Below are 18,286 nucleotides of genomic sequence, written 5' to 3'. Positions count from 1 at the left end.
CGGCTCATCGTCCGCGACTCGTGACATTCGTTCGGCGCAGTCCTCGCCGCACGCTAGCATGCTCTTGGCAACGGGCAACGATCGTGCCGAACATCAGCAGTCGAAGTAGCTCGTCGGCGACTTCGTGGTGCCTGGTTGTAGCGACACAAAGGTTAGGTTCACCCCAGAAGCTCGGATGATGCTGAACTTGACTTGTCGGGCTCCGTTTTCAGGGTGCGCAAGGCTGTCGTGCGACTTTTGCAAGGAATGGAGGCTTGTGGCGAGCTGCGAGGACGCCGAAGAGTAGCCGGGTCGTGTGAGGGTTTTCGAGCACGGTGTTCGTACCCGATCATCGGGATCGGGGTTTAGACTCAGCTCGATGGCTTCGGCCAAATTTACGGACCCTCAGGCCGGCGCTTCGGAAAACTTGCCGAATTCAATTTTGCGGAGACGGCGGGATGGCTTTGGCCACTTTTGCACCGCCGACAGCTTCCTTCCAAGCCTCCTTCCGCATCCACCATCACACGCAGCTCACCTTGGAACGATCACTCGACCTGCGCTTTTGAGGTACAAAGCAGCACATCTGAGCTCGCGATCAAGCCGCAAAGATCTGGCGGACGCGCCGCGCTGCCTCGCTTTGGCCCATCAAGCCTTGCGCCTCAGAGCAAGACTTCTTCTCTGCGCCGACTGACGGTCCATCTCAGCAGACGTTGCTGTGACCCGGCTAGCCCAGGATGGACCTCAAGATCCTCAGCACCACCGTCAACGACGTCTACCTCAGCCCGCAGGTGCGCTCCGAGAACGAGACGCCCGAGGACGCCGAGCCTGTCACCGTCCAGGTCATCATCCAGCTCAGCATTCCAGCCGGGCACAATCCACCATCAAAATTGCTCAACCTCACCGCAAGTCTCGTCGGATACGAGTCGATAGGCTTTCCGAAGGGCGGCTTTGAGCAGAATCAGCCTTACTACAACAAAAAGACGATCGAATCGGCAACCGACCTCAAGCTCGAGTCCGGCTCTATCTACCAATTCGAAGTGTCGTTCAGCGTCGACCACAGCACTGCGCCGTATCAGAGATGCAAGTACGGGAGACATCATCAAAAGGTGCAGGTCAAAGCCACTTTTCCGGGCCTTCTGGGCAAGAAGACACTCGTGGCCGAGAAGAATATGTTCTTCATTCAGACGGTCGCCGCCACCGGTTTCTTGCCGTACTACCACGTTCACCGCGGCGCAGAAGAGGGGCTCGGCCCCGTCTTCCTTGGAGTGCGCACGCAGCATCTCACCGTCGGAGGCTACCTGCGCATCACGTTCTCCCTCGACAGTCCGAGCCCGACGCTCCAGCTCCACTCGCTCAAGCTCGCACTTCTGCAACAGACGACGCTCAAGTCGCGCGTGCGCCGCAACTACATGGAGTTTCCACCCTCGGAGCGTTTTGTCTTTTTCGAGGCTGGTCCAGAAGAGCTCAAGCAGTGTCTGCAGCAGTCGAGCCATGATGGTCGGCTCGACGGTCTGTTGGCGCTTGCGCAGGAGCAACAGCAGCAGCAGCAGCGTCAGGAAGCCGGCGGCAGCTCGCATCCGTCGGCGTACTCGGCGCTCAAGGTGGGGCAGTGCAACTGGGTGGCGCGCATCCCTAATGACTCGGAGGCTCGCGCATCGACGTTGCCGGGCAGCGACTGTGCGATCGGGATGGCACACGCACTCGAGCTGACGATCCAGTACTCGGATCCGGCGTTGGGCAACTCGGACGTGCGCACCTACCGCAGCTCGTGGGGGCTCATCCTGCCGTCATGCGCGTGTCGCTGGCAGTCGATGCGTCTGCCGTCGTACACGCCCGAGGACGCCAACCCGGTGCCCAAGGTATCGCGAGACTTTTGGGCTGGGCGCAACGAGCACGAGTCGGTAGATCAGTGCGTATGCGGCGAGGAACTTTCGCATCTGCTCGAGATGGAGCAGCAGGCGGCAAGCGAGAGCGAGATCCAGGCGTCGTCGGAGCTGTGGCGCGACATGCTCAGCCACCGCCTGCAGCAGCGTCTGTTGCGCAACGGTTTTGGCGCACGCAGCTCGTCGTCGTCACCTGCAATCTCGCGCATCGTTTCGCGAAGAGGGAGCATCGACGAACCCTCAGCTTCGGCAGCTTCTGCCTCGGGGACGGCAGAGAGGGGACGCCCCACACGCACGCCACCGTCGCGATCCAACTCGGCCAATGTTGCTGCAGATGATGCAGCCTCGCTGGGCGAAGGAGTGCGGTTTGGACTCATCGAGGCGGACGACGAGATCGAGTTTGAAATGCAGGCGCGCGAGGTGCTGCACGACCTGCATCTGGACGAGGCCGACTACCAGCGCGAGTGGGACCGGTTGAACGACTTGCGCATGCGCAGGAACAAGGCGCGCAACGAGTACACCTCTGTACCCTCCCATGCGGCGCAGGAGAGAAGGCATCGTTCGCTGTCGGCCAATCCGGCTCTCCGGCTGTTTCAAAAACGTTCGGCCAGCAGCAACCCTAGCCGCGCCAATAGCAGGCCTTCCACACCCCCGAGCCCGCATGTACAGCTCGAAGGCTTGGACGAGCTTCGTCTCGACGAGAAGGAATAGCTAGGCTGTCACTCGTTCGATTATTCTTTGTTGTAATTGTATCGATTACTCGTTCTAGTTGGCTGTAAGAGGTGAGTCGTGTGGGATCTAGTGGCGCTAGCAGCTGAATCGTCTAATGCGCTTGAGGCGCGTTCTGCTGCTTGTACTTGACCGCCCACTCGATGAATGCGGGTACGTCGTGCGCAATCTCGCCGGGCATAGCCATCTCTTGCATCATGGTCGGGATGCGGCCGCGCGTGTCGGACTGCACCGCCATCTTCCAGTCGACCACCTTGCCGTCGCCGCCTTGAGCCGGAGCTTCCGACACGGCTTCGAACGACGAATACACCGCACGGACCTTGTGCGGGTCTGCTGGCACGTCAGGGTGATCGACGGGGAACTGGAGTACAACGAATGAGCGGTGGGCCGGCTCGGTCGTAGCGTCAGAGGGTATGAGCGCGCGCTGCGGATCGCGGATCCATGCAAGTGTAGCTGCTTCATGTTCCACCGAGAAGGGCTCAGCGTGCGCCGGCAGGTCGATGGTCAACAGCATCTCGACAAAGTCTCTATCCGCCGTGACGATCGGTAGTTTGTCTGCAGCAAAAACCTCAATGTCAGCGACAAGGTTCAAAGAAGCTTAGCGTTGGCGCTGGTCGAACTTACAGGCATTATGCCAGATCTCGGCCTCGTCCGGTTTGACCTTTGCGACGCAGTCGGTGAGCGTAATGTCTTCGATGTACTGCTTTTCGAAGAGCGTGTGCTCAAAGCGGATGTACTTGCGCCAGTCGTCGAAGGTCAAGCCGCAATCTGCGGCGTGCTGGGACTCGCGCAGGTGCCAACCCTTCTTGGCGATCTGGGAAACCTGGCTGGGCAGCACCTTGCACTGCACATTGCCGCCAGCGGCCGAGCTGAAGGACTTGGTCTTCTTCCAACCAGGCGTGTCGCGGACGAACTTGAACGCCGCCGTGAGGTAATGCGCGAGAAATTCGGCATACTCGGGCGTGTCTGATGGTGGAATCGAGGAGAAGGGGATCTCGACGGCTGCGAACGGCGCAAAGCCACCTGTGGTTCCGTTGGCCTCGCCCATGGTGCTGAGTGAGTGCGGATTGGATCTTGAAGATGGTGGTCCGAAAGCAGGAGCGAACGACGGCGAGGTGAATGCAGGTCGTGAAGAGTGAGAGGGCTGTGCGGCACCCGAAATGCAGGAGGATCGGCAAGCGTGCCGGTGTGGAGGAATGTGCGCGCCGGCGGCCGAACGAGACCCTGCTTGCATCGCATCGCAGCATTTAGCTGCACCCGGCCACAGTAGATTAGTGGGCTTTGCACGCACATTCAACTCGGGCCGAGCAAAGAGCCTCTGGCGAGCGTCGATCAAGCGCACAAGAACCACATAGTATTCGACTGCAACGGTGGTAGTAAAGCTTCAACACTCGCTTGAGACTGTAGCGAGATTGCTGATGCGGACATCGAGGCTCGAAGAGCTGCGAGTCCACGCAGGCACCACAGCCTCAAGCTTTGGCGGCAGCGACGGTCGGAAACGGATCGATCGGGAAATCGAAGCTTGAAATCGCTTCGATGCAGCAACCCCACGAGCCAAAGACCGGCAAGACGATGCGGGCAGCACCGCAGGCCAAATTAACCCCGACCCAACCAGCGCAGCAGAGGCCGTGCCAGACGCCGAGCGGAGTGGACGGCGACAGGGCCATCGTCGGAATAACGCAGCGTTAAAGAGGCAGAAGCCGGATTGCCAGCTCGGTTGCGGCAGGATCAGGCCATGTTTTGTGCTGGTCGAAGGTTGGAGCGTGTCCGGCCTGGCTCAAGGTTGCGGCGACCGCTTTGTTCTCGACCATGCCTCTACGGGATCGATTCTAGCCCACCGAAGTTCGGGCCTCCCAAGTGGTTGGAACAATGCGAACGCGATGGGACCTGGACGCGGGTGTCTGCGTGGGGCAAGGCGGTGGACGGAGAAACACGAGTATGCCCGTGTGCAAAGAGCGTCGACTGCTGAGGTGCCTGATGAGGTCCGCCTTAGCCGCTGCAAAGTGTGCCTAAAGGGGGCGACGCGAGACACAAATGCAGCGAGCTTCGACACTGCGAGTCGCTGGACCCTTTGCCAGCCCGACCGTGGTGCGAAGTGTGATGGCAACATCGTCCAACGAATCGTATGAGCATGGCTGTTGCGTGAGCCGAAGCTGTCACGACGTCGGAGATGGATGCTTCCCGGGTCGGCGCTCCTGCCCGTCGATCGGCTCCAATGCGAAGACGATGTACGGAGCCGCGAGCGTCGAGCTGGCGATGGTAGCGAGGCCTTCTCGAGCCAATTTACGCTCAAAAGCAGACGGCTGCCAGCGTGTGACTGGTTGGCCAGTTTAGCTAAGGCTGGCTGGCTGGCTGGCTGCGGTCGAGCGATTTCGGGAGGTTTTTCCCACGCGCCAGACCAGGCTGCGAGCTAAAATTAAAAACCGCGGAAACTCGGCTGTGCCTCGAGATCTGGCGCAGTGCAGAGAGGAGCGTGGCGACTCCCAGCAAATTGCCGGCCAACCCCTGCTGATCTGGAGAGGGCAGCAGAGCAGGGCGCGGGAAGTCGAAAACGAAAAAATCGAATCCCAGCTGCTCTGCCAGCCAAGCGCGAATGGAAAAGGGACGCGGCCAAGCTGCCCTGAGATCTCGCCTGAGAGCCACGCGGTAGGTGCGAGGCAAGATCACAACAACCAAATTCGAGCGCGGGCCCCCGACGGCGCGAGTGCACTCGCAGCGTAAGTTACCTGGCAAGCAGGGCGGTCCGTGTTTCATGCGATCTCCTCCTTGCCTGGCTTCCTGGCAGATGCATCGCCGAGCTACACCCACCGCACGCCTATGTGACCCTTTTCAACCCGCTGAAGCGACGTCCGATTCGAAGCGTTCTTGCTGACGCTCATCTCATTCTGAAGCTTTCATATTATTGTGATACTTGCAGTGATACCTGCAGTGATGGTCAGGTGGGAGTGGCAAGTGCACGAGAGCAGCGGCGGCTTTTCCGCTTGCGTCGATGCAGGCCGCCATGCGGCCATGCAGCGAGGCCCACCATTTTTCCCTCTGCAGCTGTGCCTGTCTGAAAAAAAGGCGAGAGCAAAGTCCTTGGAACCCCGAACGATGCAGCTTCCAACTCCGGCCTCGACCCTCGTTCTGTCTCCGCGCTGCCCGCACTCTGCTGGCCCTTTTCGCCCTTGCCTTTTGCTCGTCGAGCCCCAGAGCGCCCGACGGCAACGGTTGCGTGCTTTCGTCGGAGGCCTCCGCCGTGTGGCCACTGTGGTCGTCGCTCTCCCCTCCTCTCGCTCCCCTGTACCGCACCTCCCAGCCATTCTGTTGCCTCTCCCGTCCTTGCGTTGCAGCGGCAAGATGTTGCTTACAGTAGCAGTACAGCACAAGGCACACGGCTGAGTCGGAGCGTCAAAGCATCATCAACACCCGGCTTGGCTTGGCTCGCTCTAGGCATCGTCGCAGTGTCGAGCTCCAATTTTTCATTTCGCTCCGCCCTGCGCCTCATTGTCCGTCCGTCCGGCTTCGACAGCTCGGCTGGAGCCACGCGGTGGACACGCATTTGGTCTCCATCGCCTCTCCGCCTCTCCGCCTTCCTCGTCTCAACGCCACGCCACTCCGCTTTGCCTCCGTTATCCCCCCCTCGATCCGCATCACCTCCCTTGTCCTCGTCCTCGTCCTCCCTTCCGCACCACACTCACTCTACTTCCTTCACCTGCGCATTCACTCTCCGTGACACAATAAGCTGTCTCACCCCGTCCTTGCCATCGCGCATCCACTCGGCCTCATCCGGCAACCTTTCAGCTCTCGGTACTCAGCTCGCAACTCTCAGCTCTCCGCGCTCTTTCCATCTGCACCCCACTCTCGTCTGCATTCACTTTGACCTGCCAGCGCGTGACTCTTGCAACTGCATCCACCAAAGCAACCGGTTTGCCTCGTCACTTCTTACCTCATACCCTCGTCCAGCTGTCGGCCAACCTTGACTTTGTCGCAACCCAAGCAAGCCCCATCTCCTTGACTCTCGCCGTCGTCATCATCGTCTATCGCTCACGCCAACATCGCCTGTTCAACGCACGCATTGCCACAACCGACACGCACCCGCCCGCCGTCTTTACCATGCTCTCGCACTAATTCGCCAACACCCGATCTAGACGCCCACCTGCACCACCCTTGCGTCGCTCATGGCCGTCATGAACGATCCCGCCATGCCTAGCCATGCTCAGGGCTCTGCCCTCCCCTCGAGCGCTTCGGCCGCTGGCCCTTGGCGCTCGGCGACGGATCATGACGTGCACGCCGACAATCGCGACGAAAACATCTTTGGCTGGATCCAACCGGACGAGTGGGATACCGTCGCCGGACCCAACAAGTCCAACTTCATGCGCGGAGACTGCGTCGAATGTACCACCGACAAAGACACCGCCAATGTTCCCTCTCTCCCGCAGAGCTGCGGTGGAGCAAGCTGCGGCTACGGCGCACAGTGTTGCGAATACAGTCGACGTGCCACCCACACCCACGGTCCATCCGACCGCACTCCTGCCCTGCTCCTCCAGCGTCCTCGTGCCACCTCCACCACCAACAAGATCGCCGACCTCGCCAAGATCGAACATAAAAGCAGTCTGGGTGTCAGTCTTGTCGACATCATCCACGGCCGCAGTTGCCGTCCCATCAGCCTGCTTGATCTACGCACCTTCCTTCACTTCCAGCGTCAGCCACAAAAGCGCCTTCCCGCCTACTACCCTGCCTCCGACATGCAGTCCTCGGCACTCGACGACTTTGATCTCAACTTCGACCAGCCCTCTGCTTCCCCTACACACTTGTTCAAACACAAGCTCAATGCGCGCCGACTCCACTTTGACGAAGTAGACGCGCTCGACTTCCTCGTCGCCTACGAGCGCTACGTGACCAAGTTCCGCGATCAGCCACGCGCGCACCGCCTCCAGAGTCCCGACCCCGCCACTTGCAAAGCAGCGCTGCGTGCTTATGTCCGTCGTCAGTGCAAGCCTCGCGTCTCGTCCGACCTCACCGTCGCGCAGATGCTCATGCAAGAAGCACCCACCCCCGACGATGACGTTGACGACATCTCCGAACAGGCCTCGCGCGAGGTGCTCGCGCGACTGCGGCCAACGGACCTCGGCCTCAAGCCCGACCAGCAACCGTTGCGTGTCGAGTTTGATCGTCTCGTGCATCGTTATCTCTGCTCGCGCCGCGTGTGCATCCTGCCCAGCAATCGCAGGTTACGGCGCAAGCGCGACTCGTCTTCGTCGTCCGACACGGCCGCGGGCGGCTCCGAATCGCCTTACAAGCAGCTTGGCTCGTCGAGCGCCGAAAGGATGCCGCGGCTGCGCTGGATGGTCGATGTCGGCCTCATTTCCGAGAGTGACCTGCAGCTCTGCCTGGCCGAATGCGACTTTTCCACGCACCCGGACGTGCTCGCGCCCATCGCAGAGGCCGTGTACGCCTACATGTCGCAGCACGTCGTCCCGTTCTTCTTCATCTCGGTGGCGCGCAACCTCAGCCCCAACACCAAGCGCGGCCGTCTGTTGGTGGGCGTTGCATGCACTACCATCGCTCTCATCTTCTCGATCCTGCTCATCATCTCGCCATCGCCTCTTGCACCGCACGCCAACCACGGCACGGGCAACATTCCGCGATGGTGGCGTTTGCTCACCGCTCCCGTCTGGTGCGCCGGCCTGGGCTACATCCTGGCCTACTTTACGGGCCTCTGCGTGTGGCTCACGCTTCGTGGCAATCGCGAACCCGACGAGGAGGAGGAGCGCGAACGCGAGGAGATCCGATCGCGCATCTCGGGCGAAGACGTGGTGGGCTTTGACCTCGCCGAGCTTCAGGCAACCGCCGACGAGAGGGACATGGAGGTGGAGCAGGACACCAACCGATGGATGGCGCCCGAGATCGCCGACATCCTCACCGGCTTCACGGGACAGAAGAAGGACAAGCGCAAACGTCAGCGTTCGAGCTCGGATGCACTCCGTCTGGACGCGCTGGAAGAAGGTCACCTTCGGGTCAAATCCGAGGCCACCGATGTGGTGCCGTCGAGCAAAGTTTCGTTCGAGTACTCGCTGACGGCCGAGAAGCCGTCGGATGCCTCCGAGGGCGCGATGACATCCTTCGCGGACAAGGCTTCGGCGCTGGCAGCCCCGGCCGCGGTCATCATGAACACGCCTCGACGTCCATCCATGATGCCAGTCATGTCCGAGACAAACCTGGCGGGCCGACCCTCGACGACGCTGTCGGCTCGTGACGTGAGCGCGGCCAACTCGGTGCGACCGAGCTTGGAACGCTCTGGACACTCGCAGAGCGACGTGCGCCCGGCCGACGCCCGCGGTGCTGTCAACGGCGACAGCCCTTCGGGACCGGCGCTGTTGCGACAGAAGCGTGTGCCTCTGCTCAATCTGTCGATCGGCTTTGTCAAATCTCCCGGCCATGAGCGCGGCGAGGACCAGGCCGATGTGCCCGTGCTGACGCGCGATGCGCTGCTCTTCGATCCCGAGCTCGCCGCACGCGTGACGACGCCGACTGTGGCCGGCGGTCCCATGGAAGGCTCGCCCGTGCGTGGAGCCAAGTCGATCGGCGCCGCCGGTGGTTCGCAGCACGGCTCGCCGCCCGCGCGTCGCAAGTCGCTCGCGCACGTCCTTCTGCCTCTGCGATCGGGCGCTCGCCTGCAGGCGCAGATGGAAGACGCGCAGCTCAGCTCGCCAACCTACGAGACGCACAGCGAAAAGAGCGCCGAGCATGCCGAGATCGCCATGCCTGCAGTGCCGGAGCCGACCGCACTGGCATCGATGCCCGTGATTGGCGCGTCTGCGACGAGCCCGCGCGACATTGCACCATGGGCGATCGCGCCTGGCAAGAGCGTGGATCTGCCTTCGTCGGCTCGGCCGGTGTTGTTCGCACTCCCTTCGAGCCGCAAGTCGCGGATGTCGGCGACTACGAGCACCACAGTGGTGGCGAGCCCGCTGGCGCCTGTGTCTGCGGGCGCCAAGCGCACGTACGAGGAGTCGCCGTCGCTCTCGCTGCGGGAGCGCCTGTGGATCGCCGTGCAGCGCGGCACGGGTTTTGCGGTGGGAACCGAGCGTGTGCTCGACGCGCGCGTACGTAGGGCGCAGCAGATGAAGGCGCTGCGTATCATGGCGCTCAACACGCTCGCCACCGTGGTGGTCATGGTGATTGTGGTCGCCGTCCCCTGAGGCGAGCCCTGGGTCACGGTGGGGTGAATATGTCCCCGCCGTTGGAATCATTCTGTACTTGTATCTTTTGTGTTTTGCTTGGTCATCCCGGTCACTCGCACCGATTGTAATCGATACCCTCAGTCCTTTTTCCCCATTCACCGACTGATCAGACTGTAGCTGCGGGCTGTCGATGGAGCATGTGAGATGAAGTGGCGAGAGGCAGTGCGGGTGGTGTGAGGTGGGGAGGCGGATTTCGGTCCAGTCGGCTGTGTCGGCTGTGGGGACGTTGGTTGGCTTAAACGCGCATCGGACTTTGTGCGCAGCCCGACGAAATTGCCGGACGGTCGAAATGCGATGCCCCGCACTTTGAGGCTCTCCGCTTTTTGAACCGGCACACCCGCACCCAAGTCGGCTCTTCGGTGGCTTCATTTCACGTTCTCTCCTCTTCCATCTCCTTACCGACTCAGCCATGCTGCAACCACTTCTCCGCTCCAGCGCGATAAGTACCGCACGCTGCGCCACGCGAAGCTTGGCCTCGGCGGCCTCGAACGGCAAGTTTGTCAAGATCGTCGAGGTGTCGCCGCGCGATGGACTGCAGAACGAAAAGACCATCGTGCCCACCGAGACCAAGGTGGAGCTCATCCGCAGGCTTGCCGATACGGGCGTGCCGGTGATCGAGGCCGGATCGTTCGTGTCGCCCAAGTGGGTGCCGCAGATGGGTGACACGCCGCAAGTGGTCACGCAGATGCCCGTGCACGCGTCCATCTCGTATCCCGTGCTGGTGCCCAACATGCGCGGCCTCGAGGGTCTCCAGAAGCTGCTTGCCAACTACGCCGATGGGTCCAAGGGAGCGCCGCCAACGGATGAGATTGCCATCTTCACTGCGGCGTCCGAATCGTTCTGCAAGGCCAACACCAACTGCTCGATCGCAGAGTCGCTAGACCGGCTGCACGAAGTCACGTCCAAGGCCAAGGCTGCGGGGCTCAAAGTGCGAGGCTACGTCAGTGTGGTTGCTGGATGCCCGTACGAGGGCAAAGTGGACGCCGAGGCGGTGGGACGCGTCTCGAAAGCGCTGCACGAGATGGGCTGCTACGAAGTGTCGCTCGGCGACACCATCGGTGCAGGCACGCCGTCCGTGATGGAAGCCGTCCTCAACGCCTCGGTGCGCCAGAGCGGGCAGGGGCCAGAGTACTTTGCCGCCCACTGCCACGATACGATGAACACCGGCCTCGCGAATGTGCTCCACATGGTCAGGCTTGGCGTCCGCACGGTGGACTCGGCGGTGGGTGGCCTCGGTGGCTGCCCGTACTCGCCCGGCGCGACGGGCAACATTGATACGGAAAGCGTCGTGTTTGCGCTCCACAACGAGGGATACCAGACGGGCGCGGATCTGGACAAGCTCGTCGACGTCGGTGCGTGGATCAACGGCCAGATTGGCAGGACGAATGCGAGCAGCGCTGGCAGGGCGGTCCTGGCGCAGAGGGAGATCCGCGCAAAGCGCGCGGCGAAACAGGCCCAGGCGAAGCTGTAGTATAATACACCCAAGTCAGGTCAATGACAAGCATGGTCTTCTGTCACAATGCATGTGCATGTGAGGTGTGCGAAGTGCGAAGAGCGAAGAGCGAAGAGCGAAGTACGGGCTCGGAACTCGGAGTGTGGGGCGTCGGACGAATGCCTCCACACGGCACTTTTTCAGCCAACGTGGGGAACGTGGACACGAACGTTCTCCGAAGTCTTCCTCCTGCGTCCCTCTACCATGCCAGGTATATCCAACTGTCCTACATCGACATGGTGACGCCTACACGCGCGGTGGCCTCTTCGGGCTCTTCCGACCTGCTGCGACGCTCCCTCTACCTACCGTTGGGTCTGCTTGCTGTATACACGACGTTCTTCATTGCGCTGCTGACTCCCACGCTCCAGCGGCACTTTATCTTTCTGCACGCCGTCCAGTTCCCCTTCTTTCCGTCCTTCGACCAGCCGCACAAATACGGTCTTGCACCGGGCAAGACGCGTGCGCTGCATCTGGACACGCGCGATGGCGAGAGGATCGGCGTATGGCATGTGCTGCCCGAAATCGCGTACCAATCGCTCGTCGCACGGGAGGAGACGATGGAGGCGGGTCAGTTCGACGAGAGCGTGTACGAGACCGCGATGCGCGAGTATCCCACTGTGCTGTATCTGCATGGTAATGCAATGCATCGTGCGGCTCCGTGGCGCATTGCGGCGTACAGCGCACTCACCAGCAGGATGGACGTCAACGTCGTAGCTATCGACTATCGCGGATTCGGTGATAGCTCAGGCAGCCCCTCGGAAGCCGGTGTAGTCGAGGACGCACACACCGCCTACAGATGGATCAAGCAGCAGCAAGGACAATCCAGTCAGGGCGTCACGCTGTTCGGACAGAGCTTGGGCACGGGCATTGCAGCCATCCTCGCAACACAGCTCGCCGAGCACGACGAGGTGGGGGTGGTACTCATGGCGCCGTACGCCAACTTGCGATCGCTGGTGAGCGATTTCCGCCTCGGCGGAGTTCTCCCACTCCTAGCTCCTGTCAAGGCCATCCCTTTCCATGAAAGTAAGTCTGTCCTCCCGCTTCTAGTGAGATCCATGCTACGTGGTGCTGACTCTGGCTGCATTAGGCATCTTGGATCGATGCATGCAGACACGGCTCGACACCCTCGCTACCCTGCCGCGCTTCATCTCGGCCCCGCATACAGGACGGCTGGTTCTGCTGCACGCACGCGACGACCCCGTCATCCCCTTCTCGCACTCCCACCGCCTCTTCCGTGCCCTCCACGGCGCAGCCAACAAACCGGCAATCCACTCGAGAAACATGCCGGGCTTCGCACACATCCAGCGCTTCCAGCCCAGCTCCACCGCCGACGACGCAACCGTCACCCTCATCGAGACGCACTTTGGCGGACACAACCAGCTCACCGAAGGCGCGCTCGACCTCGTGCGTCTCGCGCTCCGTCTCCCCTCCCACCTATCCCCCTAGACTTTCGTAAATTGGCACAAGGGTATCAATGCGCGTTGGTGGCATGAGCGGAAACTACACTTGGAAAGAGGGCAGCGCGTAGAGGCCCGTGTCGCGGCCGAGGAAGCCGAATCCGAGCAGCACCTCCATCTTGCGGCTGTGCCAGCCAATGTCGCCCGTGACGTGGCCGTTGGCGTCGACGAGCCGCTGCAGCGCCACCCGGCGCGGATGGTCGGGCGCCAGATCGCGCACCACCTCGTCGCGCGGCGTCAGCTTGACGTCCGACGGCAGAGCGTGCGAGGCGGCGAGGATGTGGCGCGATCGCGAGCGTGAGCCGGAGCCTCCGCCGACAGAGTGCGCACGCCGGATCGATGGGATCGTCGGCCTGGCACTCGGCGAGCCCGAGGCTGGCGGTACACGCAGCAGAGACCGCGACGACCTGTCGCCCTCGTCGCTTCGCCCCAAAGAACCCTCGTCGTATCGCACCGATCTGCCACGCCTCAATCCGCCCTCTGCCGATGCCTCGCGTGCCATGGCCACCGCCTCCGCCACAGGCGCTTCGGGCGGGTTCTCCAGCAGCACCTCGTCGCTCGCCTCGGGATTGGGTCCCGCTGCCACATCCACCACCCACCCTCTCCTGCCGGCGCCCCTGATCACCCTCCAGCTGCCAAACCCGCCACGGACACTCTTGAGACTCGCCTGATTGAGCCCGATGACCCTCAGATTCGTCGGCGCGCGCGCAGCTGGCGGCAGCTGCGGAAGCTCCGAGCCGGACTTGAAGCCCATCATGGCGAGCTGCACCGAGATGGGCACGGGCGGCGTCTTGGCGCACGGCCCGACGAGGATGCTCTGCAGATGCACCGCATTGATCGCCGTGGCGTCGTGGCTGTCGTATCCGGGGATGGCGGTGGTGAGGCCCTCGGTGGAGATGCGCGAGGTGCACGAGTCCGACAGCTCGAGCACCTGCACGTTGGGCGCGCGCTCGCGCAGCAGCTTGCTCACCGCCTCGAGACGGATGTTGGGACAGTGCGACAGGCCCAAATCCAGCAACGACGGCTGTGGCCCGATGAGGCCGAGCAGCTCGTCGGTCAGATCGCACCCGCCCAGATCCACGTACCGCAGCTTGCCCGAGCGGAAGCACGGCGCCTGCGTAAGGATCACCTTGAGATCCTCGGCGTCGATGGGCGTGGGGAAGATGAGCGTGCCGGCGAGCGAGAGCTCCACGAGTCCCTGTGTGCACGGTGCATCCACCAGCAGCTCGGTCACCGACTCGGACGTGATGCGCTTGCAGAACGCCAGTGAGAGACTCTCGAGCTGCAGCTGGTGCGAGCTGCTGAGCGCGGTGAGCAGCGCCGCGTCCGTCTTGGTGCGCGAGAGGTCCAGATGCGTCAGGCGCGGGAAGGCGAGTACAAACGGATTCAGCAGCGCATTGTCCAGCGTGACACCGGACAGCCCCAGCCGATTGAGCGAGGGGAACGCGGTGGGCCGTGCTGGATGGCGGCTGGGACCATCGCCGTCGCGCCGACGCGTCGACACGGATCGACTGAGGCTCTTGCTCTGACGCCGGTCGCGTGTGCTGCGCCCTCTGCCACGCTCCTCCTCTTCTTCGTCGACATCCATGGCCGCGTCGTCGTCGTCCGACTCGGTCTCTTCCTCCACGGTGTCGGTCATGCGTCCGCTGAACTTCTTGAGATGGGTGTGGACGAATTCCTTCATGGCCTCCTCGAAGCGCGGCGACACGCACTCGCACAGGTCGAGGCTCTGCAGCATCTTGTTGGAGCGGCCACTGCTGCGCTCCACCGACACGCCACGCAAGCGGCTCGGCTTGCTGTACTCGCCGTCGCGGAAGAGGAGCGCCTCAAGCACGTCGTTGGACAGCGCCGAGTCCATAGTCTCACTAGCGCCAAAAGCGACCAGGCCTTCTGCGGCGGTGACGAGCGCTAGAAGACGCGCTGGCGTGACGAAGCGACGTTCCATGCCTTCGCCGATGGTGCGCCGCAAGCCCTGGGTGCGAAAGTTGGAAAAGTCGACCAGACGCACCCAGCGATGCAGCTCGGCTGCCTCCTCGTCACCTTCCTCGCGGAGCGTCACATGGTACACGGGACTCTCGGGGGTCGATGTGGGGTCCTCGGTCCAGATCAGCTCGACCTCTCCATCCTCGTCTGCATTGATGCGGATTAGGTCGCGGCGCGATCGACCTCGCGTGAGTGAGTCGGCACGTTCCATGGTAGCTGCAGACTTTGTCGGCGCAGGACTCTGAGTGCGGCTGGCGGGTGGGGTCGGGTTGGCCGTTCCGCCGATCACAAGCTTGTGCCCGAGCGCATGTGCGAATCCTGCTGCGGCGACCATGTTGACGAACGAGGCCGGGTCGGACGGATCGACGTTGACGCTGCCGGTCGACGCATACTTTTCGTAGGCGCTAGCCAGATGCGAGGCACCGAGCGTCCTCAGTAGCAGATTGAAGCTGTGCGGGAGGGTGATTTGGATGCGACGAAACAGCAGCACCCTGGCCTCGTGGTAGAAGGCCTTGTTGACGAGGCAGAGGTTGTAGAGCGTCTTGCGCGTGTCATTCTGGGTGGAAGAGATCTTTCGGCCGTCAGGGTAGGAGGATGGGAGGCCGTGCGGGTCGATGTTGCGAAACGACGACTTGGGGATCGAGTCGAGCCAGACTAAACCGACGATCTCGCGTAAGATTTCGGTGGGCAAGTCATTGATGGTCGCTCCGCGTCCCAACGCAGCCATCTCTCTTTGGACGGCAGGCTGGAGAAAGAGAGACTTTGCTGTGGTGTAGAAGACGGATGTGCCGCTTGCGATGATTTTGAGAGCGACAGGGCAGGGCAGGGGAGCGTGAAGCTGTGATGGATCGGAAGGCAGCCGAGAGCGTGGGGGCTGCGGTAAGGTCAGGTCAATTGGCAAGGCGCGCGATGCAGCTCGGTGGAGGCGCGCCAGTCAGGGTCCTTTTTCTCGCCTCAGCCTGCCTCTGCCGAGATTAGAGTTGCGAGGCGAGACGGCCCGCGTTGGTGAGGGTCTCGAGCGCGCTGCTCTCTCTGCTGGCTGAGTGAATTCGGCTCAGCTCGCGCCGCAGAGTGCGCTTCGACCGGGCGTGTCTGCTTTGGGCGGCTCGACACCGAAAAAGCCGGCGCCCGAGCGGTCGAAGGTGGAGGCAGCGAAGCTTTTTGTGCCGTTTCACTCGTCGTTGGCACTCTCGCTTCATCTTCGGAAGCATGCCGACGAGACGACACTCTCTCACGCCCACCATCATCATCACTCTTCGGCTCATTCCGTCGATCCGGTCACATCGATAAGAGCCTTGCGCCGCATCCCAGCATGACAACAACGCAGACCTATCCGGAGCTCGAGGAAATCCCACCGGCGCCGCAACGCTCGAGGGTGTCGTCGCATGCCTACCCGCTCATTCCGCAGTGGGTCGCCTCGGTGTTCGCCACATTCCCCCTTCACACCTTCCCGCCCGCAAAGGTATACTCGCCTTCAGTGCCGGCTACTCCGACTAAGCCAACGCTCTACATCGCGCCTCACCTCAACAGAGACGGCACACTCTCGACCACATCCGACGACGGTTCTTCATCCAATCCTGCATTCGTTGGCGATGCAAAGACGTCGGATCAGCACACCAGCGGCTGGTCCAGCAGCGACCCCATTGCACTTCGCTGGCAGATGGAGTTTGTATTCCGACAAGCCGACATCGATGTGAGGTTCATCGACCCTTCTCACAACTGGGGGCCAGCCAAGTCCATGCCCTTCCTCCATCTGCCGCCTTCGCATCGCTCGCCCAGCAACTCGGCAGCAAGCAGCGTGCCGACTGCCTTGCTTCCTGCCGTCGACTTTGCACACCATCTCGACAACTACTATCCGCTATCCCGCCCGGAGCTCGGTGAAAAGCCTGCAAACGCATGGACCGACGATGCGACTCGTCTCGAGGCGAGGACGTGGGAGAATCTGCTGCAGGGCAGGGTCATGGCAGGTGTTCTGCTGGCCGTGCTACTTTCGCCTCAGTCCTCTGCGTACGCTCGTGCTGGTTCTCAGCCGTACCTCTCGTCTCTGCTCTCTGCACATCTCCAGAACTCATTCTTCGACCAGCAATTGCGGCGCATCTCGGCACTCAACCCGTCGGCTGCCGTGGCTGCTTCCGCGTCGCAACCGACGACGAGCCTGCCAGGCTGGGAGGTGGGCTTCCTCGGCTGGATCGGTGCCACCACTGCTTCGGCCACATCCGCGCTGGCTGCCGCCGACCTCGACTCGCGCGGCGGCGGAGACACACCCGGTGCTGCATTTGCCAGCCCGGAGGTGGATCAGGACAAGGTGGTCTCCGACGCTGTTGCGGGCTTGCAGGCGCTTGCGGCGCGGACAAAGGCACAGCTCGAGGAAGAGTCCAAGGAGATGCAACCGCTGCTGGGCGCTTCGAGACCGACATCGCTCGATGCCTTGGCTTTCAGCATCGTCCACACCGTGCTCACGTTGGCTGCAACACCACAGTGCCAGGGCGACGGCGCAAGCGAGCCGCTGCGCAAGCTTAAGCTCGCTCTCGATCAGAGTCCGTGGCTCGTGCGATGGTCTCGCATTGTTTGGAATGCGCACGTGAAGGACCTCGACCGAAGCTAGTGGCGGCTCGCCGTAAGCCTCGACTCATTTGTATGATGCTCTTTCATCCCCACATTGGCGGAATGGCCCAACATTGGCGAAATGGACAAGTCCGCAGCCGGTTCTGTGACTGTGATCATTATGTTGTGATCATTGAGGTGCTACGCCTTGGGTTTGGGTGGCGTATAGCCCTCTGCCTTGTGAACAAGCTCCTCGGTCTTGGCCGCCATGACGAAATCGTTCTTGTGCAGCTGTGAAAGAGGAAACGAAATTGTCAGTCTTGGTCGGCATCTACGCGCGTAGCACCGAGAACCTTTACCTACTCCGCTGATAGCGTGGCTCCACCACCACACGGTGACTCTGCCCCATTCGACCATGACGGCAGGATGGTGTCCTTCAGCTTCGGCGAGCGCGCCGATCTGGTTGGCAAAGGCTTGCGCCGATGTGTAATCCTTGAACTTGTACGTGCGATGCAGCGCATCCGGATGTATCAGCTTGGATGAGAGCAGCGTCTTGGGCTGCGGCGACAGCGACCACTTGCCAGACAGTGAAGAGAGCAGTTGCTTCGCCTCGTCTGCCGACATGGCTGGAAGCGAGGCCGTGCACGGCTCACACTTTTGCGCCTGCAGCGGTGGTGTTGACATGGTGCGCGAGGTTGAGCTGATCAACCGAGATGACGTGAAGAGAGGCTGGGCAGATGTTCTGATGATGCGCAGCAGAGATGTGCGAGCCAGCTGCATGGCGAAGCACAGTCGATGGAGGATCGCTGGTACCATGTCGAGTCTCTCGAACGGAGGAAAAGTGGAGTGAGCGCGCTGCCTCGCTTCTGACCGAATCCCGAAGTTTGATGCGAGCAACACACGCTGGACCCTGAATCCCCACTCTTCCTTCCGCGAACTCTTGCGGTCATCCGCTACCCACCATGATCCACGACGAGCTCTCATAGCGGCTGC

At 61.9% G+C, this 18,286-nt stretch overlaps 8 protein-coding genes across 8 annotated transcripts; 5 read left to right on the top strand and 3 right to left on the bottom strand.

Annotated features, from left to right (window-relative positions):
- Positions 1–713: 713 nt before the first annotated feature.
- PAN0_003d2086 (uncharacterized protein) lies at positions 714–2,573 on the top strand (the record flags this gene model as incomplete). The annotated part of the gene is made up of 1 exon (XM_014803040.1): positions 714–2,573. The coding sequence occupies one exon, from the start codon at positions 714–716 to the stop codon at positions 2,571–2,573; it is 1,860 nt and encodes a 619-aa protein (XP_014658526.1).
- Positions 2,574–2,685: 112 nt separating this feature from the next.
- PAN0_003c2085 (uncharacterized protein) lies at positions 2,686–3,639 on the bottom strand (the record flags this gene model as incomplete). Its single annotated transcript, XM_014803039.1, has 2 exons — positions 2,686–3,146; positions 3,216–3,639. 2 exons carry the CDS (start codon positions 3,637–3,639, stop codon positions 2,686–2,688), a joined length of 885 nt encoding a protein of 294 aa, XP_014658525.1.
- A 3,121-nt stretch (positions 3,640–6,760) lies between these two features.
- On the top strand, positions 6,761–9,775 carry PAN0_003d2084 (uncharacterized protein; the record flags this gene model as incomplete). Its single annotated transcript, XM_014803038.1, has 1 exon — positions 6,761–9,775. One exon carries the CDS (start codon positions 6,761–6,763, stop codon positions 9,773–9,775), a length of 3,015 nt encoding a protein of 1,004 aa, XP_014658524.1.
- Positions 9,776–10,226: 451 nt separating this feature from the next.
- Positions 10,227–11,288, top strand: PAN0_003d2083 (aldolase; the record flags this gene model as incomplete). Its single annotated transcript, XM_014803037.1, has 1 exon — positions 10,227–11,288. The coding sequence occupies one exon, from the start codon at positions 10,227–10,229 to the stop codon at positions 11,286–11,288; it is 1,062 nt and encodes a 353-aa protein (XP_014658523.1).
- Positions 11,289–11,320: 32 nt separating this feature from the next.
- PAN0_003d2082 (alpha/beta-hydrolase) lies at positions 11,321–12,755 on the top strand (the record flags this gene model as incomplete). The annotated part of the gene is made up of 2 exons (XM_014803036.1): positions 11,321–12,332; positions 12,397–12,755. The coding sequence occupies 2 exons, from the start codon at positions 11,321–11,323 to the stop codon at positions 12,753–12,755; spliced, it is 1,371 nt and encodes a 456-aa protein (XP_014658522.1).
- A 54-nt stretch (positions 12,756–12,809) lies between these two features.
- Positions 12,810–15,476, bottom strand: PAN0_003c2081 (uncharacterized protein; the record flags this gene model as incomplete). Its single annotated transcript, XM_014803035.1, has 1 exon — positions 12,810–15,476. One exon carries the CDS (start codon positions 15,474–15,476, stop codon positions 12,810–12,812), a length of 2,667 nt encoding a protein of 888 aa, XP_014658521.1.
- A 585-nt stretch (positions 15,477–16,061) lies between these two features.
- Positions 16,062–17,354, top strand: PAN0_003d2080 (uncharacterized protein; the record flags this gene model as incomplete). Its single annotated transcript, XM_014803034.1, has 1 exon — positions 16,062–17,354. One exon carries the CDS (start codon positions 16,062–16,064, stop codon positions 17,352–17,354), a length of 1,293 nt encoding a protein of 430 aa, XP_014658520.1.
- Positions 17,355–17,494: 140 nt separating this feature from the next.
- Positions 17,495–18,073, bottom strand: PAN0_003c2079 (pterin-4-alpha-carbinolamine dehydratase; the record flags this gene model as incomplete). Its single annotated transcript, XM_014803033.1, has 2 exons — positions 17,495–17,584; positions 17,657–18,073. 2 exons carry the CDS (start codon positions 18,071–18,073, stop codon positions 17,495–17,497), a joined length of 507 nt encoding a protein of 168 aa, XP_014658519.1.
- Between the last annotated feature and the right edge of the window lie 213 nt (positions 18,074–18,286).

This window comes from Moesziomyces antarcticus (assembly GCF_000747765.1).
Source record: "Moesziomyces antarcticus DNA, scaffold: scaffold_v10003, strain JCM 10317, whole genome shotgun sequence".
Taxonomy (NCBI): domain Eukaryota; kingdom Fungi; phylum Basidiomycota; class Ustilaginomycetes; order Ustilaginales; family Ustilaginaceae; genus Moesziomyces; species Moesziomyces antarcticus.
This window is presented reverse-complemented; position numbering and strand designations above follow the sequence as displayed.